Here is an 18,244-nt window from a genome sequence, read left to right as displayed (position 1 = left end):
CCAATCCAGGGGCTGAAACAATACATAGCATAGAGTCCTTGTTGAATAAATGAGTGCATCAGTAAATGGGAAAATCCTGGCTCTGCCCATCATTCTCGGGTTGCCTCCAGAACTTTGCACTCACTGCTTTCTCTGTCTGAAACAGCCTTTCCCCAGGTATATTCCCGAGGGCTCTGTTCGGACGTCTTCTTATTGAGAGGCCTTCCTGGACAGTATCAATGAATTGGAACCCTGGCAAGCCCTTCCCCCCTTACTCTACTTTCACAGCTCCCATTTCTCACCCTCCGCAACTCTGTACGGTTAGTTGTCCTCCAGCTGAAACTTAAGCTCAGGAGAGCAGACACTTTACCTGCTTTGTCTGCTCCTGTGTCTCCACCCAGAACAGCATCTGCATGAAGGAATCCTGAAGAATTTTGGCACGACTCCTCTTCCTCATTTGTAAAGTAATGGGGAGGAAATACGTGTACTGATGCCCTCTAGAGGAAACTTTATATGATCCATTTCTCCGAGCTCTTCGCCTGTTGACTACAGCAAGAAGCCTTCCTTTGTAACAAAGTTCCAAGTCTGTGTTGCCAGATAAAGTTGATTGATAAAAGGTTCCCCCCCCCCATGTCATGTTGAAAAATCTCTTCTTCCGTGCAGTTACACTGAGCTGCCAAGATGGTAGCTAAGTCCTACAGTAAAAATGTAGTAGAGAAAAACCTTTGTTTTGTTGGAGGTTTACAGGGACACCATGACCTAGCCCACGGGGACGGTTGCAAGAACAAAGAATGCCTGCAGCAAGAGGATTACAACAACCAACTACACCCCCTCCCGTATTTTCCCTCCTCCCTCCCTTATTTTTTGTATAAAAGGAACCTGTATTCTGACTGGAGCAGGGTGGTTCTCCAAGACAGTATTTGCCATTCTCTCTGCCGGCTTGCCGAATAAATTCACTATTCCTTGCCGCAACACCTTGTCTCCCGATTTATTGGCCTGCCGTGTGGTGAGCAGAATGAGTTTGGACTCGGCAACAAAAATGGACAGGTGTATTCATATAGTTTAGAATTTTAGGGTTGTGATGAATCCAAAAGTTCACCTGGACCAACTCACTTACTTTATAGACATGCACTTGTAAAGAGCAGAGGGGCCAAGCGACTTAGTCAAGACGACACAGTTGGTGGCAGAGCCGGAAAAAAAGCCCAGATGGGGGATCCTAACCCATACCCAATTCAGTAAGTGATAGTCCTCTGTCGTTAAAAGGGCTGCACTGGGATTCAGAGATCTTCCTCTGATTCTGAGTCTATTCCTCTTTCTACCTTAACAACTTCATGGCTCCTCAGTCTTGCTAAAGGCCCTGCCCACTGAACTTACCCCACTAGAAACATAGCTTTATTCTTCCAGCCACCAAATCTCTCCTGATGGAGCTGAGGTGGAATTCTTGACAAGACGGAGCCTGAATTCACTAACAGTCTTGAGTTCTTCAGAAATAATTCTCCCTTGTCTCCATTCTGTATAAGTTACTCCTTATGGATTCTTGGGACACATAATTCTTGCCAAAATCAAAGTCCTCTAACTTCCAAAGGGTGCTAGACAGGAACTTCACAAATTATGAATTTTCAGAGTCTTAAGATAGCTACTCAACTCAACCAAGGGCAGCGACTGATTCAATCAAATAGTAACACTGGCTTAAAAGATTCTGGTTCTACAGACGCTATTTAACCTTCCTCTCCTTATCTTCTGCTGGAATTTGCTCCAAATCCACCCTAAATGTCCCTGGGCGGTCAGAATTAATCAGTTTTAACTCATACCCACTTCAAGTCCAGAAATATGATCAATTTTCCCATCCGCCACAATCACCAACATTGTAGAGGACATTACTGCCCCCTGGTGGAAATACTAAAACCTGTTTTTGAGAATGTTCCCTTAAAAGATTAAGATCTTCCAAGGACAAGAACTTTCAGCAAGCTTATCAAGAAAAAACTAACTCAGTAGAAACCTGCAAGTTAAAAGGTCATGGGATCTCGGTTACTATTATCCGACTTCCTTTTCCCCCTCCCTAATGTCTCAACCTCCGGCTCAGATAGCCTCATTCGTCATCAGATGGTCTCTAGGATAGGGACCCTGAAAAACTGAAATCTCTCTTAGACAAAACACCAGTGATCACTTTTGGACAAGGCAAAAGTCTATATTCATAAACTAGAATTAGTACAGTATTGAAATGTATGGAGAACTCGAATTCATGAATCTACAAAAACCTGGCTTCTATACAAACTTAGCAAATTTGCAAATCATCTCTTAATTTCTTTCTAATTTTTCATGTTCTTTTTTTCCTGCTAACAAAGTTGAAGGATGGGTAAAAGGTCCTCAGGGACTTTTTCCCCCTGCCTGTGTGGATATACTACAAAGAGCATAAGAATCACTTTCATAGAAAGAGACTTTCCCAACAACTGCAACTTGATTCCTTCTTTGAACTCCAGCATTCTTATTTTCTAAGCCCATGAATGCCAACGCTGGCTGCCTGGTAGAGTCATTTGGACACTTTGGTGTCTTGTTATTATTGTTACTGTTTAATACAGATTCCCAGGCATTATCCATACTTCCTGAATCAGGATGCCTGACAATGCAGAACCAAATTGCTTTCATGAATGAATTAAATCCCTAAGTAAACTTTAAACTTCACAAAGAGTAGCATTTCTTTTGTATTTCTTACATAGCTAGTGCCATCACGATTAATTCTCTTTTCTCTTTCCTAACTGCCAGCACTTTCATTCATACATCACAATCATCTTATGTCTGGACTATTTATTGCAACAGGTACCGTATATTGTGAGCACAGATATCCTTTCCATCCATCCTCTATCTACACTACTTTCAGAGTGATATTTCTAGACACCAGTTAGATCATGTTCCTTTGCATAAAGCCTTCTCTAGGCTCTCCATTAGGTTTATGGTAAAATTCTCGTTTCCTAGTGTGACATGCAAAAGCTATGCTTCAACCGTGACTAACAACTTGTAGCTCCTCTGAACACACCACACCACTTCATGCCTCTTGGCTTTTGCTTAAGGCTCTGCTTGGACAGCCTTTTCCCCACCCCTTTCTGCAGGACAGACATAATGTTTCAACCCTCAAGGTCCTTCTTTTATAAAGCATTTTTCTGATCTTCTTCCTTTTCCCAGATAGAATTAATCACCGTACTTATAATGCTTTACTGTAATTTCTTGTTCACCCCTGTCTGGTAAATTACATCCTCTATGAAAATGAAAGAATTATGTCTGAGCCGTTTGTGGATCTCCGGAGCACTCCCAGGTGCTGAGCCCTCACCGCCAGCCTGTCCTGACTACCCAGGGACAACAGAATCACGAGTAGGCAGAGAAAACTAACAGCAGCAGCACCCAAGGGGAACCAAGCAAACGGACAAAGGAAGACACAGCGGAATGATGGTGGGGACTCCTGTCAAAGCAGCCCTGCCAGACAGCGCTGGGGACGGTGCTGACCCGACAGCACGATCCAGCTGTGTGACCCGGAAGTCGTCGGAATTGCACTGGTAGGTCTGAGGGCAGAGAACCTGGGGGGCACCAGAGCAGCGCATGACGTTACCGCCGCTAAAGCAGGGGGCAAGGGTGGAGTCAACAAAGAGCACTTCAAGCACTCCGACCCCGCCCGCCACGCACGCAGCTCAGAAACGGGTCTGGAAGCCTCCATTTCAACAGAAGGGAACAGACTCCGCCCCCGTCCAGAAACTAACACAACATTGTAAATCAGCCATACTTCAATTAAAAAATATTGTGAGTAGGTGCTAGGTTACCCCCCCAGAACTGGTCCACCAAGTTAGCACTTCCACCACAATGAGGAAGATGGGGAATGGAGTGAAGGAGCCACTGCCCTGACTGCAGGTTTGAGGACAACCACCTCGGCCAGGGGGAAGGAAGCAGTGCCCTGCCTCTCAGCACTACAGCCCGTGCCAGAAGCGGGGGCCCTGCCACTGCTGCCACAGGGAAAACCGAGGCCTTTCCAGCTTTCCCGCAGAGGCACGACTCCCCCTCACTCCACCTTGTTCAGGTGGGAGCCAGTTGAAATGTAGACCCCAAGCTGGAAGAAAGTCTGAGAACTGTGGTCTTCCATTTTCTTAAATCTAACATAGACAAAAACATATTAGAGGGGGTTTGGAATCATGTCATCTGCCCTATTGTCTGCCGTATGATGTAGTGGGCATTTGTCATTATTTTTGTCTGTCTGGCACAATCCCCCAGAATACTGTCTACTTCATCAGTTCCAGGATGTTATTTCACCAATCCTGGATCTCACCAATTCTAGGGATGCACACTGTTTTTTCACAGAAATCTGGTGCTTCTGACTCTGAAAGGCCTCTTAGATTCTCCCCCATTTAAGGGATGCCCAAGCAAAGGGAAAAGTAAGTGCTTAGTAAATGTTGGCTATTACAATTATAGACTTCATCTAAAAAGAGGGGAAATTAATGGCTGAAGTAACATGTTTAAACTGGCTGAGCATTTCATTATAGTTAGAAACTAGACAAATAGGTAACTTACTTCTGTACCATGATGCTCATATAGAGATATCTGTACATGTTACGTCTGTAGTTTGCAAATACAAAATCCTAACTATCAATAACTGCACAGTAATTGGCAAATTGGATCCCCAACAACATAGAAAGAACACAACCTATTCGGAGGCTGAAAACAGAATCTGAAAAACAGATTTTGAGGTAAGGTATAGGCATTGTTTATGAAAAAATTACAAATAGAACCATGGTACATTTGTTACCTGTTGATGATTTCAACTTAAATTTTTATAAAAGACTGCACATCAGTGGGGAATTAAATAAATAAACGTGAACATAATTATCTGCAAAACTTTGTTACTGCTCTTCAGCTAAAATGCAGAGATTTAAATTGGAAAGAAGAAATGTATCTTCCAGAAGAAGACGCCCTTCTGGGAGGACAAGGCATGTATTATACACATGAGGGATAAACCATTTTTAAGTTTTAGAGTTATTATTAACCGTTTTAAATGTTTTAAGTTATTGTTAACCTTTCTAGTTACGATCTTTAGGGGTTAACAGTATCCTTTGTTGGTTCATAAAGAGGTCCCTGAATGTGGAGGGCAAGGAGATACTGAAGAAAGAGGCAGACCACTTCCAGATTGTTAGGCAGCAGGTTTCACAAGCAAGGGAACTTGCAAACGAGGTTTAACTTGGTGGCCACAAGATGAGGCGTTCTCCATCCCCAGCCACAGAATCTTAAAGCAAATATGGAGGCCTTAACTGGGCTCAGTCATATATACTGTCTAGATGGTCTCAATAACGCATAGCTCTCCCAAGGCTGCATCCCTGAAACAGCTCTGGCTATGGGACTGATGAGTGGGACGTACGTGAAGAGAACACACAAGGACAGGGAACGGGGTGAGGGGCCTCCAGTGGCCTGGGTCCAGCTTGAGGGTCAATGGGCAGCCATGTCCTCTTGATGAACTTGTCCAACACCTGTCAAGGTGTAAGTCTTTAAGAGTGACTGCTTCTTTTCCATACTTATTTTAATGACTTCAGTCAGATTAAGTCTAGCTGAGCTTCTAGCATTTTTAAAGGTAAACCAGACGCTGAGCTTTGTGCTCTGCATAAGCACAGTGCTCAGGACCATAAAACAGACCTCTAATTGGACTCAGTCAGGGTTGGATGCCTTCAATAGCTGTTAAGCACCTGGATTTTCCTTATTAGAGCACTTAGCAATCTGTTATGTTAAGTGCTAGATTTCTTCTCTCTCTCTCTACTCAGAGGGCAAGCATCATCTCAGCCTTTTTATTTTTTTCCATCCCTAGTACCTGACCCACTACATGCTCAATAAACTTTTATTGAATAAATTAATTGTCAAATAAATAAATTGTTGCACAATAGTCCCATGAAAAGAAACATTTCAAGGGTTTTAAGTTCAAAATAGTCCTGCCAATATAACTCAGGTCTTAGCATAGAATCCTCCTCCAGGGAAGGGGGCAAAATTGCAAAGTAGCTGAGTTTCTCTTTATAGGAAAATCCTTTCTTTACATTTATATAATTTCACTGGGAAATACAGCACAGAGACATAAAATAAAAAAGAGAAATATATGTACAATTTAACATGTCACTTAGGACCCAGGTCAAGAAAGAGAACATTTCTAGGGCCTTCACACCCACCTACACTCCCAACTCACCTTCTGTAACACTTCTCCAAGTAATCAGAGTCTTTCCTGTCCTAACATTTACGGGAATAATTTTTGTTTTTCCATCTATGTAAAATCCTTAAACTATATGGTCTGATTTAATTCCTTTAAACAGCGAGTTGCCTCGGTTCCTCAAGATTAAGTTATGGTTTAAACTTTTAAAGAATATTTCATGTCTAGTGAGCAAAAAAAAAAGAAAAAAAGGAATGCCTATGCAGTGCCAGATAAAAATGTCTTTCCTTATATCACACACAGATAAAATATAAAGTTTTACAAACACTAGCTATTTTCATACAGTTAGGAAAGGAACATGAGAATAAAAATAATTCATAGCAGTATGTTTATTTAAGCCCTCGCTAAGCTTTCATTTACAAGCAAATATTTTCAGGGAAAAAAAATCACAAGACAATATTTTCAAGTGTCACATCATCCACATAAAAATTAAACTCATAGAATTTACAAATTAATTATTCTGAGCAGACAGATAAATTACACATTCTTTTCCAAAATCCAATCTACAGCATTTAAAAATTCATACAGTTACAACATGACATTCTCTCTTTACAATCTATCCTATTTACATAGCTTTTCCTACTACAGATAATACAGTTCTCATCATGGCTACCAAGGTTTGCAAACACATTATACTTAAAATATATTTAGCAGCATATAAAAAATTAGATAAAAAGGGAAAGAAATACTACTATTAAATAAAAGTGAAATGAAAAGGTGATAATAGAAACAACTCCATAGGAAAATAGATCAAAATATATTTCTGTTAGGACATCAAAAAATGTTTCCCATCACAGAACGTATGCACAGCACTAACGAAACAGTTTAACAGCATTTTAGTCCTGAGCGCAGAGTAGAGCTCAGCTGCAAAACTTTGGTCAATACAAGTAAACACCAAGGTTTAACACAAACTGTTTAACATTCTGTGTTAGTAGATTAAGGTCAACTCCACTTTATGAAAAATCATCATCGATACTATTCTCACATCTCTTTTCCATGACATCAAAAGAGCTTTCAAATTTGGGAACCCTCTGTAGACTGATATAAATACTAGACAAGCAGACCACAGTTTGACTAACATTCTCAACATGTTTAAATATATAAATCAGCTGAACAGACTATATGAATGAGTTAACAGGGGGTTGCACTGTATTCCAGGTGTATTTTCTGACTGTCACAAAAAGCAGACATCTTGTATTTCAGATAATTTGAAGGTGTTTTTTTTAATAGCTAGGCACAAAAATCCAGCCACGATACAAGTGCGAATCAAGCAGTATATCAATTATAGGATATATACGCATTGGTAGATATTAAAATTAAGCACACAGGATAGTACACAATTTTACCATTAATACCAATAATACCATTAATATTCAGCAGTTGGACTCAGGTATACTTCTCAGTTAATCCCATTAACAATTTTGCCTAATAAATGCAGGGCGACATTTTCCATAAAGAGCACAGAGTGTGATCACAGTATTCAGTTTATGACTCTCTTCATTGTTTAACTGCTCGCAATATCTTCCCCCAGATCGCCTGTGTCAGACATTTGGCCATCTTGCAAATTCCGAGCCTTCCAAATTCTCACAGTTCGATCACTACAAAATAATAAATTAAAAATGAACATGTGAAAAGAGGTGGAAAGATAAATAAGTTCTTAGAATTACTTACCATGGAAACATTTTCTGAAAAGGTCTTTAATAGATGTAAGTAAAAATATACATTGTCCCATAAGTATATCCAACAGTTAGTTACCCATAATAATGGAATTTAAAATAGCTCCTATTATCACGGGCTTACTACGTGCCAGGCATGGTCACTATGTGCACCCTACATAGACGCATGAATTTAATTCTCCTTGCCTACCATAAGAGATAGATAATGCTATTATCCTCTATTTACTGATGAGGAAATTGAGGTCCAGAGGAGTTAAGTAATTTGCCCAAGATCACAAAACAAGTGATAAAGGCATGGTTTGAATCTAGGCAGTCTGGCTCCGGGACCCTACCTCCTAAGCATTACACTGATATGACAAGGTCCGAGGTCTTCAGGCATAAGAGCCCAGAGTAAGGTCATAGTCAGGGGGCCAGGACAGGGATTCCAGGGGCTGATGAATCTGCCAACAGTCAGGAAGAATTATGTTCAGGTGAAATCAGCAGAAGCCCACAGGAAAAGCAGAGGGCTGTTAAGTGGACTACTGCTCTACTGAGCAAAGGACATAGAAGATTCAAAGTTTTTCTGAGAAACCTTATTTTTATTCACCCAGCACGTGGGTACTGGGGACCAGTCATTAGACAGTCACACTTTTTACCATGTCTCTCATGGCTCTAAAAAGAGAGCGTTGTTCTTCTCTAATTTCCTAATAAATCCAAAGCCAAAAAGAAAGAGTTCATAATTAAAAAGCATTTCAAAGGTTATGCAGTCCATTTCAAGGATAAAGGAAGTTTGGTGACTTGTTCAGTGTAACACAGTGGAGTACAGAGCCGAGCCTAGAATCCAGGGTTTCAAACTAGTTCTTAATCAATAATCTTCTCTCTTGTAAGAGTTCTCAACACAGGAATAAAAAACACACATTTTTCTTTTTCTTTTTGTATCTATATGAGATGATGGATGTTAACCAAATTTATTATGGTAATCATTTCATTATACATGTAAGTCAAATCATTATGCTGTGCACCTTAAACTTATACAGTCCTGTACGTCAATTATATCTCAGTAAAGCTCGGGGAAAAGCAATAATCTTCTCATCAACCCACACAGCACATGTACGTTGAAAACAGTAAGGGGATATACTCATTCATCCACCCATTTATCCACTTCATTTACCCCATTCAACTGTTCACTCAGCACGTTTTCACTGAGAACCTGCTGTGCTCTGGGCACTATTTTAGGTGCCTGGGATAAACTTAGGATGAAAAAATACATAAAAAATAGAATTTTCTGCCTTTATAGATCATACATCCTAGCAAAAGGAGACAGACAATAAACCACCATAAATAATTAGATTATAAAGTTTATTAGAAAGTAATAAATGTTATAGAAAAATAAAGGGGCATGGCAAAGTGGAGCAGGAGTATCAGGTCATAGGAAGGATCACAATTTTAAATAAAATGACAAGGTTATTCTTCTTGAGAAAGAAAGAAAGAACTTAGAGGAAGGTCTGAAGGCAAAGCATTCCAGGCAAAGAGATCAGCCAGGGCAGATGCCCTAAGGCTGGAGTGAGCCTGCTCTGCTCAAAGGCCAGCAGAGAGGTAATCCGTGTTGTCAGAGAAGGAGCCCACAGAGGGCACGAGAAGGTAACGTGAGGGACAGTGGATGCTCAGAGGGAGAGGTCAGGTCAAGTGTGGTCTCTACTCTACATGAAATGGACAACTACTGCAAGGTTTTGAGCCAAGAAGAAACATGATCTGACTTGTGTTTTTAAAAAATTACTCTAGCTTCTGTGTTGAGAATAGACTACATATGGGCAAGGGACCTTGTTTATAGGAGGCTGTTGCGGTCATCCAAGAGCTGATGGTGACTAGGGTCAGTGAGGTAGCAAAAGACATGGTGAGAAGTGGTCAGACTCTAGATGTAATTTACAGGTAGAACACCAACAGAACTTGATGATGGTGTGGATACGGAATGTGAAAGAAAGGGAAGGATGAAGGTTTCTGGTCTGAGCAACAGAGAAGACAGAGAAGCCATCGACCGAGATGGAGAAGGCTACAGAGGGAGCCTCAGGAAGGCTCAATTTTTGGCCTGTGACATGTCAGATGATCACCACTACTAGTCATGACAGAAAAACTTCTCTCCCCTGTTGTAAACAAAGTGAAAACGCGACAGAATCTATGGAACAGCTATTTTCAGACTCTGGGCAATGGGTAGTTCAGGCTTGTGATCCCTGAGAAAAGGGAAACAGAGAAAGTAAGCTCTGGGATGGACTAGGTTCTGGGTCTGGAAGCACTTCCCAGACTATAGCAGGGGAAGGGGGGACCCAAACAGAAAAATCACAGAATCAGAGTTGAAGAGATAGTAAGAAACATCTGGGAAGTCTGAAGTTGCTGGAACTTGTAAGACCAAGTAGAGAAGAGGAGAGAGCATGCAAAAACAACTATGGAGCTACAGGAAAAAAACTCCATAAATAGACACAGAGGTCCTCTAATGTCTCTGACTGAAGGTGAAGCTGCACATGAGTAAAGACTGTAAGGCCAGACTGAAAAACAGCTCCTAGTAAGTATAACAGTTCCCGGAGTTCACAGACGGCTGTGAGATGTTCAAGTTCTGACCAGCAAAGCAGAGAGTATCATCAAACATCCAAAGACATTCAGTACAAATCCAAGAAGAGCTCAGAACAAGTCTCAGAAAGATGAAGCTGAACCACAAGTAACTTAAGTGCCTGACAAACAAAGCCCAACACTGTTTAAAGGAATATAATAAAATCCAGATACTTAAACACAACACTGTAATGTTCAACATTCAATAAAATATTACTTGACATAAAAAAGGAGGAAAAATGAGACCCATTATCATAAGAAAAATCAATGACAACAGATCCAGAAACCAGATATGATGGAATTACTTATACAAGGACTTTGAATTCTATAGTGCCTCAGTTTTCCCACCTGTAAAATGGGGATTATCATAATGCTTACCTTCTAGAGTTCTTATGAAGACAAAATGAGTTAATGCCTGAAAGCACTTAGTCTGGCAGATACTAAGCCCTATACAAATGTTTGTTAAATAACAAATAGGTAGAACTAATTTGAAAATAGCCCTCTTGATTTTATTGTCTGTTTTCCTGATTTTAAGTTATGTGGTAAATACCTCTGCATCTGATGCACCATGAGTAAACTGAGGAAAATTTCAGTTCTTCAAAAATAAAACTGTATCATGGGAGAGAGGTACTACAGTCTCATCATACCTCACTGAACAGACCTCAGTGACACACCATTCTTTTATAGTCTTATCTTGAGTGTCCTACAACTTTGAGGGATATTAAGTTATTTCCAGTAAATTGTCAAGATCACAAGTTTCCAAGGGAATAGACAAAAGAGGTGACAAGAAAGTAATGCATCTTGGAAATAGCATCAGTGAAGCACTGAAAGGAAGCACCTTAGAAAAACACAAAATAAATTGGCTCTGATGTTCTTTAAAGATGAGAGGAAGTAAATCCAAATGAAAAGAGGGATTTGATGAAAACATCACAAATAATAAGAGACACCACAGAAATATGACACAGACTTCAAAATAAAATCAGGGTTATCATGCACTTAGGATAGAAGAATCAAGAAGGTGCTCAAGCTAAATTAAGTAACATAATTGGTGCACAAATGACATAGGGAGATTTTCAAGATAGATATTCAGGAGAAATTGCATGTTATTTGAAAGAGACGAACACCTCACATTACAATAATGTCATTTTTATGGTCACATCTCTACACCTCCTTCAAGCACCTTCTTAAATGTCACGTTCTCAGTGAGGTCTTCACTGACCACTCTTATTGTGTAATCCCCCCCTCCTCCCCAAATACTCTCTCCCTTGCTTTGTTTTTTCTCCACAGCACCTGTCGCCATCTGACATATTTTACTTATTCATTTTCTTTTCATCTCCTTAGAATAAAACTGGGGCTTGTTTGTGTTTTGTTCACTTCGCTATTCCCAAGAGTCTGGGACAGTGCCTGGCACACAGGAGATTCATCATAAATGAGCAAAGAAATCAATCAACCCAGCCATCCTAAGAGAGAGGAAGCAGATATTAATACCACGTACTTTAAAAGAGGTGGGAGAGGTAAAAAGAGGTTTTTTTTTTTGTTTGTTTGTTTTTTTTTTTTTAATGATTTGTTCTAAATGTGAAGAATGGCAAGTTTGTTGCCTTTCTGGGAAAAAAAATCTTTAGACATTAGTCACTTATGAATGATTTTTAAAAAACAATTAAAATCACCAAGGGAAGATCTGACAGTAGACTTCCCAGTATAAGCAGAGAGCTGACACAGGAGTAACACTATCATCATGTAACCTGGGGAGCCCAAACTCAGTGCCCAGTGTACCTCAGAAAACATAAATAACACAGCATGAACAGCCATTAGAATAACTGTAATAAAAGAAGGATTTCATATGTTCTACATTTCCAGATATTGACAACTTAGAGCATTTATTAAATCTGAACACAAGCAACCAACATAGAGAAAGATCGCACAGGGAAAAACTTACTCAGCTGCAGTAAAGACGTGGGTGGAATTAACACAGATGGCATTGATAGGGCTATCGTGACCTTTCATCTCTCCGACTGGCACAAGGTTATCCATGTTCCAGAGTTTCAAAATGCCCCCTCTGCAGCCACTGAGCAGAACGGGGTGGCCTGGCACCATTCCCAGGGCACAGACCCAATCCTTGTGTGCGTTCGGAACTTGCTGAGAGAAAAAAGAAAAACTACCAGCGTAAGAGGAGACTTCCGAACTGAATTTTCATATGAAAACAAGTTACAAAAGTTTTTACTGACAAAATTCAATATTTGGAACACTGAATTGGCCTGGAAACTATAAAAATCATTTTTTTATGCAATCACTCTTAGTGATTTAAAGAAATCAATCTGTAATTTGCTCTGCAATTTGCCTCCCTAGTTATCATCAGTGTTATCAGTATTAAAGGGCTAGAATATTAAAAATCCATAGAATCTAAAAGACCTGGAAAGTATACAGAATTTTTCAAACATCACTTCTTCTTCAAAGGAATAAATATCTCACCTTTCTCTAACATGTGTCTCATGCAAGTTTGAAAACTATAACCTGGTATGTAGTCTCTAAGGATTATCTCATAAAATCATTGCCTTAAATTTTGAACAAGAACATAGAGGCCTAAAGCTTTCTGTTGAAGGCTGGAGCTAACCTGCACATTTCAAATGAGTAGACAATAATTACAAGCACAGACATTATGACCATAATTTATGCATGAATATATTTCTATGCATAATATAGAAGTCACACCCAAGAATGCATATCTATAAAACAAAAGCTTTTAAATGCAATGTCTTTATCTGTTGCCAGGTTTTTTCTATCAGCATTCATGCTACTTTTGTTTATTTTTCCATATGGTTGAAAGCAGGAAAGTGATAGCATATAAGGAAAAGCTTGAACCTGAGAACAATTTCATCTGTTAATTAATTTCTCCCTCTGGGAATTAGGAAAAGCCACCAATATTTGGTTGTACTGACAAAACACTTCAACCCAACTCTCATTCTACAGGAAATGAGAGAACCACCACTCTTGGAGGTGTGAAAACGCTCCTGTAGAGGGGGCATCGTTTACACTGCTTTGACTTCAGCTAACCTTGGTATTCTTTGGAATATGCATACATAAAGCAAAAATAAAACCAAATGAGAAACTGTAACTGCTTTACTCCGGGACTGACTTTATTTAGTAAACCAATGCACAGGGCAATCCCAGATTTTCCAATTCTTATGAGCGTCTATTCTCCTCTTATCGAAGAGGTTATCATTAAATGTTGAATGTTGTCCCTTTTCATAATTAATAACTCTGGTGGGTGACAATGAAACAGTCTTTAAGAGGAAGCCCTGATCGATATCATCCCTAAATGATGAAATTCTACTTAGAGGCTCTTCAAGATCTTACATAGAATACTGGTGACTTTGAAGTACCCAATCTATCCCATGCATTACCTGTAGAAGGTCTTTTTGAGCCAGATCCCATTTCTTGATTCCATTGTCTCTGGACCCACTAAAGAGGTTATCCCCTTGCATGGTTAGTGCTTCAATGCCATCATAATGAGGGGGCTCGAAATTGTGGGTGGGACTCACAGTTCCAAGAGCGCCTTCAGTTACATCAAACATCTAAAGAAGAGCAGAAAGAAAGCAGTCACCCTATTTAACTTACAAGTAAGCACCTATATGTGTTCATTCATAGAAACACAGGCAGATGTATATTAACCAGACATCATTTGTTTCGTTGTGATATTTTACTAAGTTGACTAAAAAAACCTGCTATGAATGACTCAGAATGAACCTGAGCCCTATTTTCACATGTAGGCCCTATTTTGCTTACACGTTAGGCTTTTAATTTTTTCATGTATGAGTGCACAAATGGTGTGTTCAATAATAAAAATACTGTATGTCAATCCAGTTGCAATTCAAATAAGTGACATGATGGTGATTTCAACACTGTTAGGTAACTCTCTGGTCCTGGTGGTCCTCGCAAATACCCCAGAGCTGCTATTCAGAACTTTTCACTCCCCTCAGTTGCCCTCATCTCTCTCAGCTGTTGACCTTGTGATGTCCTGCAAAGGCGAGTATGATCAAAAATAAATTTTCTGGACCCTCCCCCCAGTTACAAAAGTTTCCTTTTATCCTCAGACATTCTCTTATCCATCCTTTCTTTTCAGCTGCTAAAGTGCCCTTACTTCTTTCCAAGGTTCACGTCTTCGATCTGACTATTTTTGATCTGATTCATCAATTGCCACCCCTTCTCTGTTCCCACTTCCCGTCTCCACAGAGCCCATCTGCTAAGCATTTAAACACGCTCAGTGTATAGAATACAAAATCCTCTCCCCTTAACCACTCTCTTTTCAAGTCACTAACCCATCTCTCATCTCTTGATCAAAGTTCCTTAAAAAGGAGTACCTATATGCTTCCTAGCTCTCTTCATTACCGTATCCTCTTTGATTCCTGTTGGTTCTTATAGGATTCCCCAAGGCTGAGAGTCATGTCAACTTCTTGCTCCTTTGGCCATGTCAACTACTCTAACTCCTTGAACATCTGCTCCTATTTGACTGTCTCTGAAACACACATATCTGATCATAACTTATCTTGAGCCCTGGACTTGCCTTTCAAATGGCCTACTGGCCTTCACGAGGAAACCCTCCTAATATTAGCATCTCAAACTTAACATCTCCAGAATCAAACTATGCGTCTCTCCTCATCTTATCTGCTACTTGCATAAAGTCCGAAGACCATAACATGTCCAGTATAAAAGATGGTGATGATGGGACGTAAGCATTAGTTGGATGACTGAGCCAAGAAATTTTTAAAATCCCTCCCAACCTATCTTCTATGAAAAGTGGTCATACATGTTTAAATAATAAGACAATAAAATCAGGAACTATGAGTGAGGAAGATCAGGAAGAAAAAGCAAAGGCTAGAAATGAGAAAAAAAGAAAACTGATTAAGAGAAAAGGGGTCCTATGTGTATCCAAATACTTTAACTCTATCATTTAATAGGAGAATATAATTCAACAACTCTGTTATACACACTTTGATGTAGTGATCCTTGGAGCCGGTGATGATTAGGTCTTGTCCGCTGGAAATCTGATCTACAATAAGACACATAACAGGGCCTAGGTGTCCTGTTAACTTTCCTGTGGACTGAAACCTTTAAGAAAAAAAAAAAAGAAAGAAAAATAATTTTGTTTGAAAATATCTCTTAGCATGCTCAGCAAAATAATCTATATTCTTTGATAAAGCTGCTCATTCATTTTCTTTTTGATTTAACACCACCTCTACACAACTCCGCTCAAATTAACAGTCAAAAAATGGCCAAACTATGATGGAAGTGTCAGGAGTCCTAAACAAGTTATTCCAAAGTGACTAATGTCATTCAGGTAGTAAACAAAACGGCACCAAAAGTCCAAAAGCTTGGCTACAGGTTAATTTTAACTGCAACCTAAGTCCAGGTAAACTTTAACCTGTTAAGTGTCTAGACATGTTATAGACATCTGACTGATGTTATCAGGCCCAATGTGAAATTCGATTAAAACAACATGTCACTGGTATAACTAGAAAATAACAATATGGAGAAACTAAGATTATTTTATTACATGTATTTTCACATATACACACACACATATATGTACACCCATCTTATATACACATGCATACACATATACACATACACGTATGGGCACTGTGTACCCATGTACACCAGGAAATAGGTAGTCCATTACATCAGTTATTTTAAAGATATGAAAATGACCAGGAATATATCTGAATGGTAGAAAACCATATGATGTCAATTATCAGGGGGTGACAATGAAACTTTGTTTTATAGTTGTGCCTCAAATCGAGCTGCTGGGATACAGAGATATATTTGGTTTCTAGAATATTACCATTTCTTGAAGACTCTTTTTTTGTTACTTTGTTAAGATGAATCTGTATTTAATCATGTTGCTTAAATCAAGCAGGTTTCAAAGGATCTAACTTTTCAGCAGAAAATAAAGTGTAAATTTTTTCAAAAGCTGATCTTTTCTGCCTCATGTTATGACTAAGTTACTTCCTCCATGGTGCTCTGACTACAAGTTGTATCTTCAAGAATAAACCAGGTCTTCCTTTCTTTCCTAATTTTCTTAAACAAGCACTGTTTTTATTTTTCTACTTTTTATTTTTAAAACAGTACTCAGGACTGTGTTTCTTCTTTCTCTTTCTCATTTATTTATATATATAATTAGATTTATTATACTTTTTCAGTCATGCATTAAAATATTACAAGTTATAACTAGTTATTCTCAAAATTTCTAAAATAAATTTCCCTTTTATTTACCACTAACAAATTCCTTCTAGATTGGATTACTACCTGAATTACCTGAATTGCAAACTTTACTCAGCATCCTATAATTGCTGTTCAATGGCCTTTATCCTCCAGTACGAGATGAGTTCTAAGAAGGTGGACCCCACGTTTGTCTGGCTCAGTCTTTATCCCCAGTACCTACCACAGTGTTGGTACAGTGTCTGCTATAATTGATCTTGAATAAATCTTTGTTAACTAATAAATTAATATTCTCTTGATGCCAAAATTTAAAGAGCTAAAATAAACACTGAAATGAAAGATAAAAGCTCATACTTCAATTTATCATTTTTCTCTTTTTACTCACTTCATCTTCTTAATACTTCATCTCTTATATACATTATTTCATATTCACCAAAATCCTATGGGGATTTATGTGCAAAGTTGTAAAGTTTATAAACTGAAAAATTTGAGATATAAGATGCATGATTGATGTTACAAAAAATAATTCTTTCAAAGGTATTGATGCAGTTAGGATGAGAATCTTGGTCTCTTCCTAGTAAACAACTTGCAGACACACATTAAGAAAGGCTATTTTCCTTCACATACATTTTTCCCAGCAATGGGGATTAAAGAAAGGAAAACTGTGAGTTTGCTAATGAGGACAGAAGAGACATTTGGGAGTGTTGGACTGAACAGAAAAGCCTAGGATTTTACATTAACTTCTGGGGTTATAAAAATTAGATTTCACATGCACTAATGATGAGTGAAAAACTATATTTGCCATACACAAGAAATACATTTTCCTTTCAAGTTCTACCTTTTAAGATCCCACATTCTGACTGCATTTCCAGAAGCTGCATAGAGGAAGGTGCCAGTTGGGTTCAGTGCAATCTGATTGATCTGGTTTTCCCCAGAAGGAATAGCAACTGTCCGGCTGGTACTTGCAGAACAAGCATCTCCAATAGTAACTTGACCTGAAGACCTTAACACAGATGAAGCAAAGCAAGATAAGTCACATTTCTGGATAAGAATTAGGCTTAGAATTCCTTAAATTCCTAGGAAACTGGCTGCAGGCAACAAGATCTGTGTTCTTTGGTCACTGTAAGCACCGTACCTAGCACAGCACTTCACACACACGTGGCTGGCACTTATAAATAAACATTCTGACAGATAAATGAATAAACCAGCGAAGAAAACAAGATGACATGGCTTAAAGCTCTTAATTTGCAAGTCTCTTAAACACTAAGAATTCTGGGTCCTGAGTTAGGGATGACTTAAATATGATTCAGAAAAGATTAGATGACAATGATTAAAAAACTCAACAAATGATACAGTGCCACAAAGGTAATTCATTTTCCTGCGGTTTCCAGAAGTCCCCTGAGGGGCAAGCCTACCAATATTCCTTTCATATGTGAGATCTGCCCTTTTGCCTTTAAGACTCTGAGGACTTTTAAAATTATTTTCAGTTTTTGTTTACTTTAATCCAATCATATGTGGATTATTTACTATTCCTTAAACATAACTTACTTCTATTTCCGCAGCTAAATTC

General features: G+C 39.0%; 1 protein-coding gene across 1 annotated transcript in view; it reads right to left on the bottom strand.

Moving 5' to 3' along the window:
* Positions 1-6,511: 6,511 nt before the first annotated feature.
* KIF21A (kinesin family member 21A) overlaps positions 6,512-18,244 on the bottom strand; it is a 139,360-nt gene continuing 127,627 nt past the window's right edge. Inside the window, 5 exon segments of the mRNA XM_032493308.1 lie at positions 6,512-7,800; positions 12,395-12,594; positions 13,860-14,030; positions 15,447-15,564; positions 17,513-17,677. Of these exon segments, the coding sequence (XP_032349199.1) occupies positions 7,707-7,800; positions 12,395-12,594; positions 13,860-14,030; positions 15,447-15,564; positions 17,513-17,677 (748 nt within the window). The 3' untranslated portion in view covers positions 6,512-7,706.

This window comes from Camelus ferus, chromosome 12, assembly GCF_009834535.1.
Source record: "Camelus ferus isolate YT-003-E chromosome 12, BCGSAC_Cfer_1.0, whole genome shotgun sequence".
Taxonomy (NCBI): domain Eukaryota; kingdom Metazoa; phylum Chordata; class Mammalia; order Artiodactyla; family Camelidae; genus Camelus; species Camelus ferus.
Note: the sequence above shows the minus strand (reverse complement) of the source record. Positions and strands in the feature narration are given on the sequence as shown.